Source organism: Acomys russatus, chromosome 16, assembly GCF_903995435.1.
Source record: "Acomys russatus chromosome 16, mAcoRus1.1, whole genome shotgun sequence".
Classification (NCBI taxonomy): Eukaryota; Metazoa; Chordata; class Mammalia; order Rodentia; family Muridae; genus Acomys; species Acomys russatus.
The window spans coordinates 23,285,384-23,302,520 of NC_067152.1; the positions used below are offsets into that span (position 1 = coordinate 23,285,384).

The 17,137-nt window shown below is 51.9% G+C and overlaps 1 protein-coding gene across 2 annotated transcripts; it reads right to left on the bottom strand.

The window, feature by feature from the left end:
* Positions 1–1,742: 1,742 nt before the first annotated feature.
* Cdk5rap3 (CDK5 regulatory subunit associated protein 3) lies at positions 1,743–12,814 on the bottom strand. Of its 2 annotated transcripts, none has more exons than XM_051158411.1 (14): positions 12,530–12,814; positions 12,170–12,215; positions 8,080–8,211; positions 7,727–7,827; positions 7,357–7,405; positions 6,558–6,736; positions 6,243–6,379; positions 5,859–6,003; positions 5,475–5,576; positions 5,053–5,131; positions 4,224–4,312; positions 2,532–2,737; positions 2,038–2,209; positions 1,743–1,919 (listed from the first exon to the last, which is right to left on the bottom strand). In XM_051158411.1, the coding sequence occupies exons 3-14, from the start codon at positions 8,159–8,161 to the stop codon at positions 1,854–1,856; spliced, it is 1,407 nt and encodes a 468-aa protein (XP_051014368.1). In that variant the 5' UTR covers positions 8,162–8,211; positions 12,170–12,215; positions 12,530–12,814; the 3' UTR covers positions 1,743–1,853. The 2 variants fall into 2 exon arrangements, with proteins under 2 accessions (XP_051014368.1, XP_051014367.1); XM_051158410.1 differs by lacking the exon at positions 12,530–12,814 and adding an exon at positions 12,406–12,439.
* Between the last annotated feature and the right edge of the window lie 4,323 nt (positions 12,815–17,137).

Here is a 17,137-nt window from a genome sequence, read left to right on the forward strand (position 1 = left end):
CCTGTCAGGCGGGCTTTGGTGTCCCCGGCCTGGCCTGGAGGGGAGGCCCAGAAGGTAGTGACAAGCCAAAGGCAGGGGAAAGCTGAGAGTTCTCAAGATCTACCCCAGTACTCGCAGTTAAGGGCCTGGAGGAAAGTGTCCGCCTCAGCCTGGGGGTCAGGGAAAGCCTTCACCTCACCAGCTGGTGACAGGCCTAGTCCCTAAGTGAGAGCCATGCCCAACCCCTTTGCTGCCCATGCTGTGTTTTCACCCACTGAATGACCTAAGCTGCTTCCCTTCCCACTTCCCGGTTCCGGGAACTGGAACCTCAGAAAATACCATTTCCCTGCTGGCCGGCGACAGATGCTCATGTCCAGCAGGAACAGGAGCCTCTAAGGCCAAACAAATCCAGCCTGGCACAGTCCTGTGATCCTCTGGGCTTCTCCTCACAGCCTGGGCCTTGTAAGCCATAGAGTCGGTGACAGCTGGTGAGCAGGCAGGGACATCAGATTGGGCACGGGCCGCATGCCTCAGCGAGCTGATGGCTGATGCACGAGGCTAGCCAGGCAGCCCTTGGAACAGATGACCAGCTGGGGTGGGGAACTGAGAGGAACAGACAGCTCCCCAGGCCTCAGGCCTCCAGGGCAACTGCAGACAGGATGCGGCCCAGTCACACTTCTCTGGGCCCTTCTATTCTTAGGACGGTTTCCTGACACCAGTATCTTCCCTCTCTGTTCCTAGGCTTCTTACTTCAGTTTGATTCCTCCAAAAGGAGGTGACCAGGCAAAGATTGGGGGGAAGCAATAGGCTGACATTAATCGATAGGAGCGTCTCTGAGCAGTTCATGCGGCCTTATCTCTCTCTCCTTTGGATGGCGTGTGTCCGCTGGAGTCCGCGGGGTCGGTGATTAATAGGGCCCATCGCTCACTGTCCTGGACGGCTGAAAGGCAGCAGGGAGGGGGCGGCCCTCCCCAGAACTGAGATAACAAGCAGCAGGAATAATGAGTGGTGTCACTCCACTTTTCATTTTGATGGAAAGTCATTACGGGAGTCAACGCCAGCGACAAAGAGCCATGAATCAACTGCTCTGCTATGAAATTAAAATCGAATTGCTGGCCACCCCCAGCCCCTATCCTTCCTGGGAAACAGGGATGGGTAGGTGGTGACTTGAGAGGGGTGCTATCCTGAAGTGGGCTCTACCCAATCGCAGAGCAGGCGGCTATGGGTAGAAGGGGTCAGGCAGCTGGTAAAGGTGACAACTCCTGCCTGTCTCCACCTTGCTTATCAGACCCTGCCTCCCTCTGCTTAGAAGGTAGGCTGTGAGCAAGAGGAGAATACAACTTTGCTGGGTCCAACAGAGCTGGCTGACTGCTCCCCAAGGCTGCTGGCTAGGGAGCAGCAGCATGGGCCTGGTTATAGGAGGGGGCAAAACTGCCCTGGCCAGCCCAAAGCCCCTTGCTGAACCATTTATACTTATGGGTAAGGAGAAGTCTAACCTGGGGCTCTACAGTTGCCAAAGGCCTCCTGGATCCAGGAAAACATGTGCCCAGCTTCAACTTCAAGCAGGCTCAGGGAAGCAGTCTAAGTGACTGCCAGCAATGAAGAAGCATCTTTTCCTTTTTTTATTATTATTATCATTTTTTTTATTAAGCTTTACTTGATAACTAGGAGGAGAAGCTGTGGCTTCAGGCTCACAGGCCACAGGCCATAGAACCACTCAAGGCAACTTCTTATAGAGATCTCTGTGAATGCCAGCATCACCACTCAGTCCCCAGGTCGTCCTGGCTTCTTGCTGGTGAGACCCAGGAAGAGCCTGGGCTGTCCCACCCCACGGGGAGGCTGGGCAGCAGGACCGAAGACACAGAGGGAGCGCGTCACAGAGAGGTCCCCATCAGGTTCACGGGACGGCCACTGTACCTCTTAGAGATGTCAGCTTCAATCTGAGGGACAGAGAGCAGAGTGGGCAGGGAGCAGACAGGCAGGCAGGCGGGCGGGCAGGCAAGTACAGGGCCCTGGTGTGCCTGTGGAAGCCGAGGCGCAGCTCCTGGTGTGACTCACCAGCTTCTGCAGCTCTCTGGTCTTCTCCAACAGCAGGTCCAGCTTGGGCTCCAGAGCGGCCTGCTCCTCAAGCGCCTCCTGCTGCTTCGCCACCATCAGTTCCTTCTTCAAAGCCAACAGCTGCGACTGCTTCAGTTTTTGCTGAAGGAACTCTGTCACTCGGTCCACATACCTGTGCAGGGAAGCCGTGAGGCTGTCTGCGTTCAATTGCTGGACCAGGTGAGGAGGCTCGGGAAACCAACCCCCCATGGGCCTCTCCTTCCTTCAGAGCCTTCAGCCCTTTTTCTGGTAAGGAATATAAAGTCCTCCAGACTCCTGCCTACATGGGAAGCAGACTCTGTCTATCTAGCCATTCATCCACCCTCTCCTGCCCTGAGGAGAAGCCCTGACCTCAGCAGAGAGCCGTGTGCACAGGAAGGAGTAACTGTGGAAGGGGAAGAAGACAAGGGAGACCTCTGTTTGGGGGACACAGACTCAGGGATCAGGAAGCCAACCTTGGTGAGGCCAGAATCATAAACAGGTGCTGCATCCGGAGACTGGTGAGCTGGCCAATCAGATGCTGCAGTGTGGATACCAGGCTGAGCATCTTCTCTTTGGTCTGGCCCTGGAGAATGGCAGGAGCCAGCTGGAACTGGCTCACAGACAGGATGTCAGCCTCCTCACTCATCTCCACTGCTCTCTGGGTCAAGAAGATCTCAAGCTGAGGAGGGAAAGGGAATTAGTTCAAACCAAGAAAAGACTGCAGAAGCTGAGCCCTCTATGAAAAGCTAGATGCTAGAGGAGACGGGCCATCTCCTGTGCATACCCCCGGTGCTGGAGCCTGCACCGACAGCGTGGGAGCAGGCAGCATCCCACACTGTTACTCTGGCCCCCATGCCGAGCTTATGTCTGCTTAGCCCCCAGCTCTTCATCCTTCGCCCCCAGCCCACGGTCACACAACTGAAATTCCCAGAGCAGGTACTAGTTTTCTCTCCATGGGAGGAACAGGAGTGGGGATCATGTTTGCGAAACTCTGGATTAAGAAAAAGTCTAGAAGAACTATGTGTGGTGGCGCATGCCTGTAATCCCAGCACTCGGGAGGCAGAGGCAGACAGATCTCTGTGAGTTCAAGGCCAGCCTGGTCTACAAAGGGAGTCCAGGACAGCCAAGGCTGTTTTTTGTTTTGTCTCAAAAACAAAACAAAAAAAACAAATAAAAACAAAACACAAAGGGGGGGGGGGTTAGAAAAATGGCTCAGCAGTTAAGAGCATTGCCTGTTCTTCCCAAGGACCCTGGTTCAATTCCCAGCACCCACACGGAGCTCACAATTGTCTGTGTCTCCAGTTCCAGGGATCCAGCACCTTCACACAGACACATGTGCAGGCAAAACACCAATGTACATAAAATAAAAAATTAAAAGTAAAGAAAAACCTAGAAAGAATAGGAGCAGCAGCTTCATCTCTTAAGATGTTTTTATGAGTAAGTTAATCTTGGGCTGATCAGATGGCCTGACACCAACCCTTATAACCTGGGTTTGTTCCTCAAAACCCACATGGTGAAAGGTGAGAAGCCACAAGAATGGCGTCCACGGTTGTCCATCAATCTCTACCTCTGTGCTGTGCTACAAGTGTGGATATGTGCACACACAAATAAATAAGCACAGATTTTAAAGGGAAAAAAAAATCAGCCTTCCTATGCTAAGAAAACTGGCTATCTTTTGTCCCCCTCTCCCCCACTGTGGCTACAGATGTGAAAAGGGAAGAAGAAACCAGACAGGCAACAGAGTTGACGCTCCGATCCTCCAGTCTCCACCTGAGTGCTGGACTGCAGGGGTAACTACTACACCCAGTTTGTGTGGCACTGGGTATTGAACCCAGAGCTTCCTGAATGCCAGGTAGACACGACCAACTGAACCACGCCCAGCCCCCTTGCTTCCTGATGATCTGTGGTACCATCTGCCGGTTATCGGCTCTTCTGCTGGAATACAAGCTCCGCAGGGGCAGACCTCGAACCCCATCTCTGTTGCCACAGATGGAGCCAGGTAGATGGTGACTGTGAGAACATGGTGGCGGTGGGATCCTAACTTGTAAGGTTCTGTTCCAGGATGTTGAAATTGTCAGTAGCCTCCCCACCAGCAGGAAGGGATTAGAAGTGACATTGCCTGTGTCGGAGCCTGGTCACCCCACACATCTTCCACAAGACAGTACCTCCATGAGCTCGTCGATGAACTGATTCCGGGTCTCAGGGTATTCGAGAAGAGTCAGAGCGTCTGAGCCCCTGGCAACACCCTCTGGAGCTGTCAGAAAGAGAGGCCGAGGCATGGGATGCAGCTGAGGGCTAAGGAAGGGAAACCCTTGAGTTTGAGAAGCCCAGGCGTTACTATAGACACAGGCTCTCTTCACTACAGCTGCTTCTCGTCCCAAGCCAAGGGGCAAGGTTGCCTTTTTCCATGTGTCTCAGTCCTGGCCTGCAAACTTCCAGGCAGAGCGGGAGGCAGCTGGTGGCAAGAGGTAAAGTGTCATCCTGCACTGCCCTCTAGTGACACAAGCAGCTGCTACAGTCTCTCTGCAGACTTGGGAGGGGATGGGGGGTCATGTCAGACCCAGAGCCTGAACAGCCCTAAACAGTCTACCAACATGAGTGGCCCGCAGAGGAGAGTTGGTGGGTGAGCAAGGTGGAGCACGCCTTTAATCCCAGCCCTGGGTTGGCAGAGGAGGGCGGATCTCTGTGAGTCTGAGCCTGGTCTACATAGACATTTCCAGGCCAGATAGAGCTGTACAGTGATTCTCTTCTCAAAAAAAAAAAAAAAAAAAAAAAAACCTTAAACAAGACAAAACAAAACAAACAAGGGATCTGAGAGGTTCTAGAATTTACTTAACCACCTCATCTCTATCCCCCTCCATTCATATCCTCATTCAGACTGATTCATACTTTTTTCGAGACAGATCCATATAGCCCAGGCTGTCCAAACTCGCTGTAGCTAAGGATGACCTCGAACTCCTGCTTCTCCACTGTCCAGCGCTTCTGGGCACTTACCCTCGGTTCCCGTCTCCAGCACAGTGATCTCTGAAACAGCCGTGTTGTCGCCCCAGTCTATCTTGTCACCCCCAGCATCCTGGTTGGACAGCAAAGACTCAGCAATGTTGTCAATGTCTCCCCAGCCCAGGGAGCCAGGACAGACCAACGTCCCTGGAAAATGCAATGACTACACCCTCCAGCGGTGGGAGGTGTACAGCCCTGATGCAGTGGCAAGCATGGTGGTGAGGGCTTTGGCGGTGCCACCCTCCTTCCTGATTGGTGAGGTGCTTGCAAGCTCCAGCAGAAAAGAGGCCTACACTGCCGCCTCGCCTCTGTAACTGCCTCCCTCAGGATGCACCTGGCCTCACAACTGTCAACTGTGTCAAACACAGATGCTTTCCTCTGGCTGAAGTGGGACCACTCAGACAGACAGATCTCACCTTGCACTCCGACTCCAGGGAGATACCCCAGTCTATTCCAGGGGTCTCTGCAGAGATGCCAGAGTCAGGAATGGCCTCCACCCCAAAATCGCCCCAGTCGATCTACAAAGCACAAAATGATGTTAGTGCGGGAAGTCACACAGTCACTAGCTGTACACATCTCCACCAGAAAGGGCTGCTTTACTGCAGCGCTCTGGCCTTTGTGTCCTCCTACCCAAGTCTCTCTCTTTCTCTCTCTCTCTCTCTCTCACACACACACACACACACACACACACACACACACACACACACGTGTGTGCGCGCGGCTTCCCTCATTCTTCACTGTGGGGATTCAGATCAGGGCTCAGGCTCTGAGTGGATGGGTCCCCGCAGCACCTGTCATACCTCATCTTCTTGCACCTGCTCAGGAGGTTCCTCTAGTTGGGGCCGCTCCACCACAGAGGGCTCTGTCCCCGTCCTCCACTCATACACTGTTGAGTTGCCCTTTCTCTGCACGAACCGCAGCATGGGTAACACCTGTTCTGTGGGGCTTCAACAGGACATAGGAACTGAGCCTCTCACGGGGCTCAGCCAGCTGAGGGAGAAGCCTCTCATGAGAAGCCAGCACGGGCTCCATCCTGCACCACATGGTCCTAGGGGCACAACCTCCATTGGTCCAAGTGCATAAAACCCAGCTGCCGTGTCATGTGGGAACAATGCAAGTGGAGGCGAGCCAGAGGGACCAGGCAAAGCCCCCCTTCGCTCAGGGGCAGTGGACGCGCTCCTTACCTGTCGCACACAAACTCCACACAGGCCTGGTACAGGTCGATGGCTTCCCCCAGGGACTGCGCTCCTGCACCTATCTCAGCGAGCTGACTCGGCAGGTCCTTCACCAGGGCCAGAAGCTCTCTGCGGACGTTGTCTCCCTAGGGTTGAGAGGAGGGAAAGGTTAGGTCACACATGGTAGGAGGGGGGAACCATCAAGTCAGAGAAAACATCCAGAGACTGCAGAAAGGTGAGACACTGACCCAGCCGGGGCACGATCCAGCGGAGAAGGCAGGCCGCCAGCTGTGGAGCAGCTGGGTCCTGGAGACAGCCACTCACCGTGATGCCATACTGTTTGCACGAGTGGAAGAACTGCTCCCGCATCTCAGCGGCCCCGGCCTGGCCCTCTTCCTCCTTGCGGCTGTACTCCTGCTGCAGCTGCTGGCACTTGGCAATCTGCTTCTTCAGCGAGGGGATCTCATAGCTGACATTCCGGACCAGAAGGCTAGAGAGCTCCACTGCGGGGGGCGGGGGGCAGGAAACCTGCTGTAGGACACCCTTGCCCTGAGGTGCACACAGATGCCCTAGCATGGTGGGGGCGGGGCTGGCTTCCCAGCCTCTCCACTCCTAGCTGTGGGGCCTGAGACAAGTTATATTTCCTCTCTGCTTCAATCCTTAGCTGCCAAACAGGGACTCTAGTGTTTGTCGTGTGGATCCATATAGAACACAAGCCAGAATCCCGTGCACTTAAGTGCCTGGTATATCTATTATTACAACTATTTACTCTTCTGATTCACAGTCCAAACTACGACCAGCCCATTAGCTGCTCCCTCTCAGGCCTCCAATATGGCCTGAGGTATGGATGACCCATACCTCTTCTGCCTACCGTAGAACAGGGATGCAGAGAGGGAGGGGGCAGCACACCCTACCTCCCCAAGGGAGACAGACAGGTCAGATACCTGCTCAGCTGGGCACACAAGTGTGCACTTCCTGCTTCATCACCCTTCTCCCCCAGCGCTTGCAGAACTGTTCCTCACACCCACAACGAGGCAACATCTGTACTGCATTCCATCTCCTTCCATGCTCCCTAGAACCCCGGCAGTGGGCTTCCCCTGGGGATGCTGCGGGGCCACTTTACCTAAGTAGGTGTTGTCCTTCTCGTACAGGCCTACGATCTCCTGCCAATCCTGAGAAGAACAGAGCGGAAATCAGCCAGAGGAGCACCAGCAGCTCTCGCACAGCCAATCCCTGCAGAGGAGGCTGCCCGGGCCTTCCTAGCCCACTGAACACAAACTCCTCACCTTCCTGCAGCTCTAATGTTGGCTGGACCACCCACGTGATTCTCAGATTGTGATACCTAACAGCATCCCTGGGGATAGGCCGATTTTGGGATAAATTATGGGGACCACGAAGGATCATGAGGGCCTGTTGCCTTGTTCATCGGTGAGACTAGAGAGGCTCTGGACTGGGTCCTCGACAGCACATTACCAGTCCTTGACCATACTTGCCTTCATCCGCTGTGAAGAGTACCGCCCAAAAATGTTTTTGGTGGAGGCCTCGGTACCTTTAAGAAGGTCCACTATTCGTAGGCAGTGGAAGTAGTGGATGTCTGAAAGGCAAGAATGGAGACTTTTAGAATCTTACCGCCCTCCCTCTCTGCCCCTGGCTACTGCAGGTGGCTGACCCCTGTGCTCTGTTGCCAGCTGCTCTAGCGTGGACGAAACCAGCATCTACAGTGCAGGGAAACAACTCTCTCGTTCCGGGGTCAGCCCTGGTGGCTCAGCAAGGGATGGCTTGGTAGACACAAAAGGCTCTGGGAAGGAAGGAGGGGGCTGTGGTGACATGGCTCCGGACCACTCACAGGACCCCGCGAGCAGCTGGGCAATCTCTTGGCTCTCCGGCATGTCCTGGATGGCAGCGTTGATCTTCTCCCGGATGGTCATCACCAGGCTTTGCCATTTTAGGTTGCAGTGTCTTCTGTCCACCAGCCAATCTGCGTGAGGATCAGCCGGTCACTGCAGTCTGCCACCCCTCCATCACCCCATCAGGGATGCACTAGTTCAGGAATCACATACTGGATCCTGAACCAAAGTCTTTGTACTGGCTGAGGTATCAGAGGGGGGAGTGGGAAGATGAAGAGACAGGCAGACTCAGAGAGACGCTTGGGCTAAGCAGACTCCGGCGCCCCGACTTGATCCCCAGTATGAGTTTTACAGAGCAACCACCTTAACACAGGGATAAAGAAAAACTTCAAATTGGTCCTGACATGAAAGTGCCACTTTTGACCATTCTAAATTCTCCATAATATTTTGCTTCTATGGATAATTATATCTTTCTTGTTGACAGAGGGTGCTGCTCAACTTCCATTTCCTCGGGGCTGGGATTAACCATGACAATGGAAAACACAAGGTGGTTATGCCAAGTGCCGGATGAATGAACATCGCAAAGCCCCTAACATAACGCCTACAGCGCCCCAAGGGCTGCTGGGTAGAGCTACTTGATAGTCTCTTCTTTTTCTTTCTCTCTCTTTGAGACAGGGTCTTTCTGTATAGCCCTGGCTGTCCTGGAACTCACTCTGTAGACCAGGCTGCACTTGAACTCACAGAGAGCCACCTGCCTCTGCCTCCTCAGTGCTGAGATTAAAGGCGTGTGCCATCACTGCCGGGCCTAGCTGCTGGTCTGTGTTTAACACTGAAGTGACTGCCACTCTGCCACATAACTACCAGTGTAGCTGACCTGCTTTTGAGGCCCGAGAGCTGTGCTCATTTCCTAAGGGGAGAGTGCTATGGCTTTACAGTTAGATGGTCCTGGGGTCTAAGTGTCAAGTTGTTTTTTTTTGTTTTGTTTTGTTTTGTTTTGGTTTGGTTTGGTTTTGGTTTTTTGAGACAGGGTTTCTCTGTGTAGCCTTGGCCATCCTGGACTCACTTTGTAGAGCAGGCTGGCCTCGAACTCACAGCGATCCGCCTGCCTCTGCCTCCCGAGTGCTGGGATTAAAGGCGTGCGCCACCACACCCGGCAAGTTGTTTATTTTTACTTTTTGGTTAATTGGGACAGGGTTTCCTCTGTGTAACAGCCCTGGCTGTCCTGGATTCACTTTGTAGACCAGGCTGGCCTTGAATTCACAGAAATCTACCTGTCTCTGCCTCCGGGGTGCTGGGATTAAAGGCAAGTATCACTGCCACCACACCTAGCTTAAGATTTTGTTTTATTAAGAATTATCGGGGCTGGAGAGATGGCTCAGTGGTTAAGAGCACCGCCTGCTCTTCCAAAGGTCCTGAGTTCAATTCCCAGCAACCACATGGTGGCTCACAACCATCTGTAATGTGATCTGGCGCCCTCTTCTGCAAGTACATGCAAGCAGAGTACTGTATACATAATAATAAATAAATAAATCTTAAAAAAAAAAAAAAAAGAATTATCCCAGAACTCAGGAGGCAGAGGCAGGTGGATCTCTGAGTTCGAGGCTAGACTGGTCTACAAAGAGAGTTCCAGGACAGCCAGAGCTATTACAGATAGAAACCCTGTCTTGAGGGGAAAAAAAAAAAAAAAGACAACAACAAAAACACTTATATTGGGCTAGAGAGATGGCTCAGAGGTTAAGGGCACTGACTGCTCCTCCAGAGGTCCTGAGTTCAGTTCCCAGCAACCACATGGTGGCTCACAACCATCTATAATGTGATCTGATGCCCTTGTCTGGCCTGCAGGTGTAAATGCAGGCAGAGCACTGTATACATAATAGTAAGTAAATAAATACTTTCTTAAAACCTTATGTAATTTTATTCATTGTGCATATATGTGGAGGTCAGAGGACAACGTCAAGAGCCAGATCTCTCCTTCCATCACGTGGGTCCTGATACTGAACTCAGGCCACCAGGTTTGGCAGGAAGCACACTGACCTACTGAGCCATTTTGCTCGCTCTAAATTATCAAGTTCTTCATTCAGTCAAGTTTCTTTCTATCTCTCCGTGCCTCAGTTTCCCCACACATAAGATGATGTGCTATACACTGTGCCTGTCCATAGCAGTGACTTAATAAGCCTTAGTGATCTTTCTTTCTTTCTCTTTTTTTTTTTTAAAGATTTATTTATTTGTTATGAATACAGTGTTCTTCCTGCGTGTACACCTGCAGGTCAGAAGATCTCATTATAGATGGTTGTGAGCCACCATGTGGTTGCTGGGAATTGAACTCAGAACCTTTGGAAGAACAGCCAGTGCTCTTAACCTCTGAGCCATCTCTCCAACTCCCTTTCTTTCTCTTTTTTGGTTTTCCAAGATAAGGTTTCTCTGTATAGCCTTGGCTGTCTTGGAACTCACTCTGTAGACCAGGCTGGCCTCGAACTCAGAGTGGTTTCGTTTTGTTTTTTTTTTTTAAAGACTTATTTATTTATTATGTATACAATGCACATCAGATCACATTATAGATGGTTGTGAGCCACCATGTGGTTGCTGGGAATTGAACTCAGGACCTCTGGAAGAGCAGTCAGTGCTCTTAACCGCTGAGCCATCTCTCCAGCCCCCAGAGTGGTTTCGTTTTAATAAAGACAACAACAAAATGGCAGCTGGTATGGAGCAAACTGTCAGGGAATGGGGCTCCTCTGGTTCTTCTCATGACTCGATGACAAGCTCACACACAGGCTGGACACACACTATGAGTACAGGGAGGCCTGTGCCTGTAACCCTGCCAAATGGGAGGCTTAGGCAGAAGATCCCCAGTGCCTATCAAAAGACTGACTGCCCCCTCTCATAGTGGGAAACTGAGAAACAAATCTGTCACCTGGTCAACTACGTCAAGCAACAATGGTATCAGAAATTCTGTCTCTGCTGTGTTCCTCTAAAATTGTCAGAAGGAGGATAGGGGATGGTGGCACATGCCTGTAATCCTAGTGCTCGGGAGGCAGGCGGATCGCTGTGAGTTCAAGGCCAGCCTGGTCTACAAAGTGAGTCTAGGACAGCCAAGGCTACACAGAGAAACCCTGTCTTGAAAATCCAGACCAAACCAAACCAAAACAATGGACTGATGGGCCGGGCGTGGTGGCGCACACCTTTAATCTCATCACTCGGGAGGCAGAGGCAGGTGGATCAATGTGAGTTCGAGGCCAGCCTGGTCTACAAAGTGAGTCCAGGACAGCTACACAGAGAAATCCTGTCTCAAAAAGCCAAGAAAACAAAACAGTGGACTGGTGAATCCAGCGAATATTTCAAGTGCCAGGAGCTGTGCACATGTCCAGAAGTGATAGAATGAGGGGCATAAACCAGATACAGGGATGGCCTGGCCACTAAAAGGTCTCCTTGTCTGTCTTTTTCTTTTGAGATAGGGTCTCTCCATGTAGTCCTGGCTGTCCTGGAGCTTGATATGTAGACTAGGCCTGCCTCTGCAGGGACTAAAGGCTTTTGTTTGTTTGTTTTTGGCTGAGTGTTCCTGGCTAGCCTGGTACTTGCTATGTAAACCAGGCTGTCTGAGAACTGCCAGCAATCCTCCTGCCCCAGCCTCTCTATAATGTCATGGTTACCAGCATGAGCCACCATGCCTGGCATAAGAGGTCTGTGTCTAAATCTTAGGTCCCTCTTCTCCATAAATTCAAAGGGAGACAGAAACTTTCTAAATAAGAGGGAGGGGTTTTCCCGTCCCCGCCCCCCAAATAATACAAAAATCGTGGAGCCAGAGCTAAACGGTTCCAAATGAATGCCATACAGTAACTACGCATCTTGAACACTAGCCATTTGTCCTGTGTGCCTGAATATGATTTAATACCACGTTATAAATGTTAAGAAAACACGGAACCAGTAACAGACTTTCCATATGCTTTCTTCCTCGCAGAGCAAACAGGTCGGGCCAGGTAAGGCACCTCAACCCGGGGACTTTGACAGCTCCTGGCTGCTGGTGACAGAGGGGCAGGGGGCAACTAGCAGGCCTCTCCCGACAGCCGACCGCGCGGGGGCGCCGTCTCCTACCGAGCAGCTTGCTGGTCTGGATGTCGATGGGCACGTGCTGATGGTCCTGGTGGGAAATACAACCGGGAGGGGGGGCGTCAACGCGGGGAGGCGATGTGCCTCGCGCGCGCTCATTTCACGAACCCAACTGCCACCCTGCAGGGCCAGACAGAGCGCCCGGCTGAGGACGGGAGGAGTCGAGGAGGCCGGACAGGGGTCCCAGAGAAGAGCCAGTTTCTCCAGCCCTGATCACACACCTGCATCCTTTCTCCACTTCCGCTTCCGGCCGAAGCCCCCACCCACCCCCACTCCCGGCCCCGCCCCCCTCGGCCCAGCACCAATCCAGAGTCCGTGTGCCTCAGCCTCAGTTCAGAAACAAACCGGCCTCCTTCAGCCACGTCGTCGTCTTCAGCGGAGCCAATCCGAGCCGACGCTCCGCCCCCTGCTGAAAGCCCCGCCCGCCAAGAGGTTCTGAGTGGCTGAGAACCGGAGGGGGGGGCGGGAGAATAGCGGACAGCCAATGGGAGACGAGAGGCGGGCTCGGGTCCGGCGAGCTCCTAGAAGGAGCTGTAGCGCTTGCGTGGTGGCGGTAGGGGGCGCCCAAGGGCCGGCGTGGGCTGCCTTCTCCCTCCTGCCCGGCGCGGAGCCCCCTGCTGGAGAACGAACACGTCCTAGCGCCGTCCAGATGGGAGTTTTCTAAAGACTTTCAAAAGACTTACTTTCTTCCCACCTTTTCTCCCATTATTACATACGGAAGGTCGTAGGTTTCTTGAGTCTTTTGTCACATTTTGTCCTCCCATTTCTGATAAATACGGGAGAGGAAGGAACACTTTGAGTAAAGGAGAGCTGCAGAAAGTAGGGTGATGTGTGGACCGGGTGTTCGTGGTGGAGGAGACTAACAAACTTTAGAGGCCACAAACTACAAGAGAGGTTTAGGGAAAGACAGGCGGGGAGGACTGGCATCATACGCGTGGCCCAACAGGAAGTGAAACGCAAGGTTCCTTGTTTTAAATTTTCGACGGATTTCAAGGGGACACCACACAGGCCTCCGGCCTATGGCTGACCTTCCCAGGTCACCTCTGTGTAGTAAAAGGCTTAAGGCAAGGAATGGCTGGAGAGGAGGCTGTAAAAATGTAAGAGTGCTTCTTTAAGGAACGTGGACTTTACCCTGCAGACAGAGAGGAACCACTCAAGGGTTTGGTACAAGGAAGGACGTGTACACGTTGGCTCTAAGGATGGGCTAACGGGAGATAAGACTGGAGACAGAGCAACTAGAAGAAAGCCGTAATGCAGAGGTTGGGGCCTGACCTGAGTCAGAAGCTTGGGAAGTCGTGGTGGTTCATTCCAATGGAGGGCTTCAGGTTCGGACAGGAAGTGAGCAGAATGAAGAGAGAGGGTGAGACAAAGTCCGAATCCCAGAAACCTCACAGATATGGGCGTGGCATTTCTAAATACTTCTTCCTTTTTCACTCACACCCCCCCACACACACACACACACAACCCAATACCCAGCGCTTAGTAGATTTTTAGACTGAGCTGCCTGGTATGCTACAGTAGTGGGAAGATCTAGATTCTTGGCCCTGAGAGGTTTTGGACAGCGTCCACACTTCTCCAATAGCCGTTGTCTTCACGGAGAGATAACACTTAGCCTATCTCAGGGGATTTCTGTTTAGAGGCGTAAATAAATAAACGCACTAAAGATGCAGAGCTCATGGCAAGACTGGAGCTTAGCTGGGAGACTGTTTGCCTGTGTGCGTGAACTCCTGGGGTCCATCCCTAGCGCCACATAGATATGGGGGCTCGCTTATCTGTTACCCCAGCACATGGGAGACAGAAGCAGGAGGTGGCTCAGACGTTCAAGGTCAACCTGACCACAGAGTGATTTTGAGGCCCTCTTACGACAGGTAGATTCAGGCTCAAAAACAAAAAGGAAAGAAATTTTATGGGGTTGGAGAGGTGGTTCATCAGTTAAGATCACCGGGGGTTGGAGAGATGGTTCATCAGGGAAGATCGCCGGCTGCTCTTCCAGAGGACCTGAGTTCAGTTCCCAGCATCCACGTGGCAACTCACAACCAGCTATGACTCCAGATCTAGGGGAATCTAATGCACACACTCAGCCAAAACATTCCTTTATACTCTTTTTTTTTTTTTTTTTTTTAAGATTTATTTATGAGTTCGAGGCCAGCCTGGTCTACAAAGTGAGTCCAGGATGGCCAAGGCTACACAGAGGAACCCTGTCTCGAAAAACCAAAAAAAAAAAAAAAAAAAAAGATTTATTTACTATTTACACAGTATTCTGCCCACCCATGTGCCTGCCCACCACAAGAAAGCACCAGATCTCATTACAGATGGTTGTAAGCCACCATGTGGTTGCTGGGAATTGAACTCAGGACCTTCGGAAGAGCAGATGGCGCTCTTAACCTCTAAGCCATCTCTCCAGCCCCCCCCCCATACTCTTAAAATAAAAATAAACTATTTTTTTCAAATACTTCATTTATTTTTATGTTATGTACATTGGTGTATTTGACTGCACCTATGTCTGTCTGAGGATGTCAGATCCCCTGGAACAGGAGTTACAGACAGTTGTGAGTTGAACCCAGGTCCTCTGGAAGGGCAGCTGAGCCATCTCTCCAGCCCTAATAAAAACAGTTTTAAAGTGTTCAGAACTTTTTACAGTTGACAACATATATAGGTATATGATCTCACATTTGGTGAATTATATGTATGTAAAATATTGTATGTTGTTGTTGTTATCACTATCACTGTAGAATAAATTAGCAGGCATCCCTGGAAACAGTCTACAGGAAGTGCTGAGGGCCTCTTCAGGGCTCTCATGGGAACTTGGCTTCCATCTCAGAGTCCTGACTCAGGCAAGAGGAATTGTCCAGACTCCCCTGTGATTAAGCAAACACTTGCTGGGTTCCATTCGTGTACTGCAAGTTCCCTGGGACATCCCAAGAAGGCTACCGCTGCCACACCCTCCAAGTGTATAGCTCTCCTCCTCGAACCCACAGGCAGAACACAGCAGGACAAGGCCATTCCCACAGGCCCAGCCCTCATGACTAGGAGGTGACCCAGAGACCACCAGCCCTTCACCCCCCCCCACCCCCCACCCCCACCCAGAGCTCCTGGTCTGACTCACAAGGAACACACAGGATGTTTTATAAGAGGTCTGCTCAACTACTGACCCTGGGAAAACTCGCCCAGAGAAGGTGGTGCTTGGGTGGCATTCTGCACTTTTCCAAGGTCACAAGGCACTTGAGGCCTGTGCGCACGCAGACTTAGGACCGGGCCATCCATGCCATTAACTCTGCCAGCTTTGGAGGCACATTGGTTGTTGGACTCTCAGCATGGAGAGGATCCAGGAGGTTTCTGGTTATGAACCTCTGAAGTCTCTGCTGATTTAGAGGAGAGGACAACGAAGAGGATAAGAGCCAGAGCCAGGCTTTGCAATGGGGAAGCATAGAGCCCCACGGGGTGCTGGTACCAGGCATGCAGGCTGCCCTACCCTCTGCTATTGTTAGCTTGTTATTAAGTGATAACCGCCTACCAGTGTAGATATGATGTTTTACAAGCTGTATCTGATTCGATCCTTACGACAGCTCACGGCATGAATTCTCTTGGCAGCCAAGGTAAAGGCAAGGGAACCCAGGCTTAGGTTGGTTATTCGTCCAGTGTCAACACAATTGAGGCTGGTGGGGTTGGAATTCAAACTCAGGCCATGTCAATCTCCTCAGCTCCCTTTCTATTTCTCTGCGGGACACCTCCGTGCCCACCCTTGCTTGCCCCCAGCCCTCTACCTGTCCTTCGCTGGTCTTCAGACTGATTTTCACTTTCTCTCCTAGTTGCTGTGTCAGATTCAGTGCTCTCCCCCCCCCCAACAAAATCCCTTCTCCCTTACAAAGTTCTTTCTTACCACACCCAGTTCTGGGCTAGCACCTATGGCTTATCTTGAAAAATCTGTAAAACATGGCCTTTGACATCCAAATGACCTTTACTGCATCCTAGGTACATTGGGGTAAGGTCTGCACACTGGTGTGTTTCTGTGTGTGTGGACGGGAGAGAGAGAGAGAGAGAGAGAGAGAGAGAGAGAGAGAGAGAGAGAGAGAGAGAGAGAGAGAATCTTCTTAGAAGCCCTGGAAACCTTGCAGCCAGCCCCATTTGGACATCTTGCTTTTGGGCTGTATCCCCGTATTGTCAAGGTTTCCGGTTTAGCCCTCAGCTGACCTGTGAGTACGCCGTGGGAAGCTCTGCAGATCTGTTCATCTCTATAGCCCAGCACTTACGAGATACGCGCCACGCCACGCAGTGATAGGTGCACATACAAGAAGGATGAGCAACGGGGTGCTGTTTACAGGAGGTTGTGGTGATGGTGGTGGTTGTGATTCACATTGTAGGGGACAAGGCTTCCAGGTCCCCAGCTCCCTTTTCCCTCCCTTCACAGGTCAGGATGTGGAGCCAACTCCCTCTGGAGCCCCTTGGGAGTCAGGAAGAGGGGGATGGCAAGAAATTAGGGCTGCTCGGCTTCCCAAGGTAAGAATAAGTCCATGAAGGCCACACAGGGTCACTCAGCTAAGTTGTCCTCAGGGCTGATTGTACCCTTGACCTCCATCCATTCACTTTTATCCCCTGGGTGGCTTCATGAACTTGGCCCTGTCATCTCTAAGTACACCACTGTGTTTATTTCTGCATTTTTGTTTCAACAAAGGAGTGTCTCTAATGCACCAAGAGAAAGAAAACTAAGTCCATTATTAAAGACACGTTCTTTTTTTTTCTTTCTTTTTTGATTTTTAGAGACAGGCTTTCTCTGTGTAGCCTTGACTGCCCTGGACTCACTTTGTAGACCAGGCTGGCCTCGAACTCACAGCGATCTGCCTGCCTCTGCCTCCCGAGTGCTGGGATTAAAGGCGTGCACCACCACCGCCTAGCTAAAGCCATGTTCTATCAGCCTCCACTCCTATGCAGGCCCACATTTGCCTAGGACCAGTG

Bases quoted from the DNA above. Each gene is read 5' to 3' on its own strand.
- Cdk5rap3 (XM_051158410.1), bottom strand. The intron at 4,313-5,052 runs GTAAGTGCCCAG...TCTTTCTGACAG, and splicing joins GCTGGAGACGGGAACCGAGG to CTCCAGAGGGTGTTGCCAGG. The intron at 2,738-4,223 runs GTACTGTCTTGT...TTCCCTCCTCAG, and splicing joins TCATCGACGAGCTCATGGAG to CTTGAGATCTTCTTGACCCA.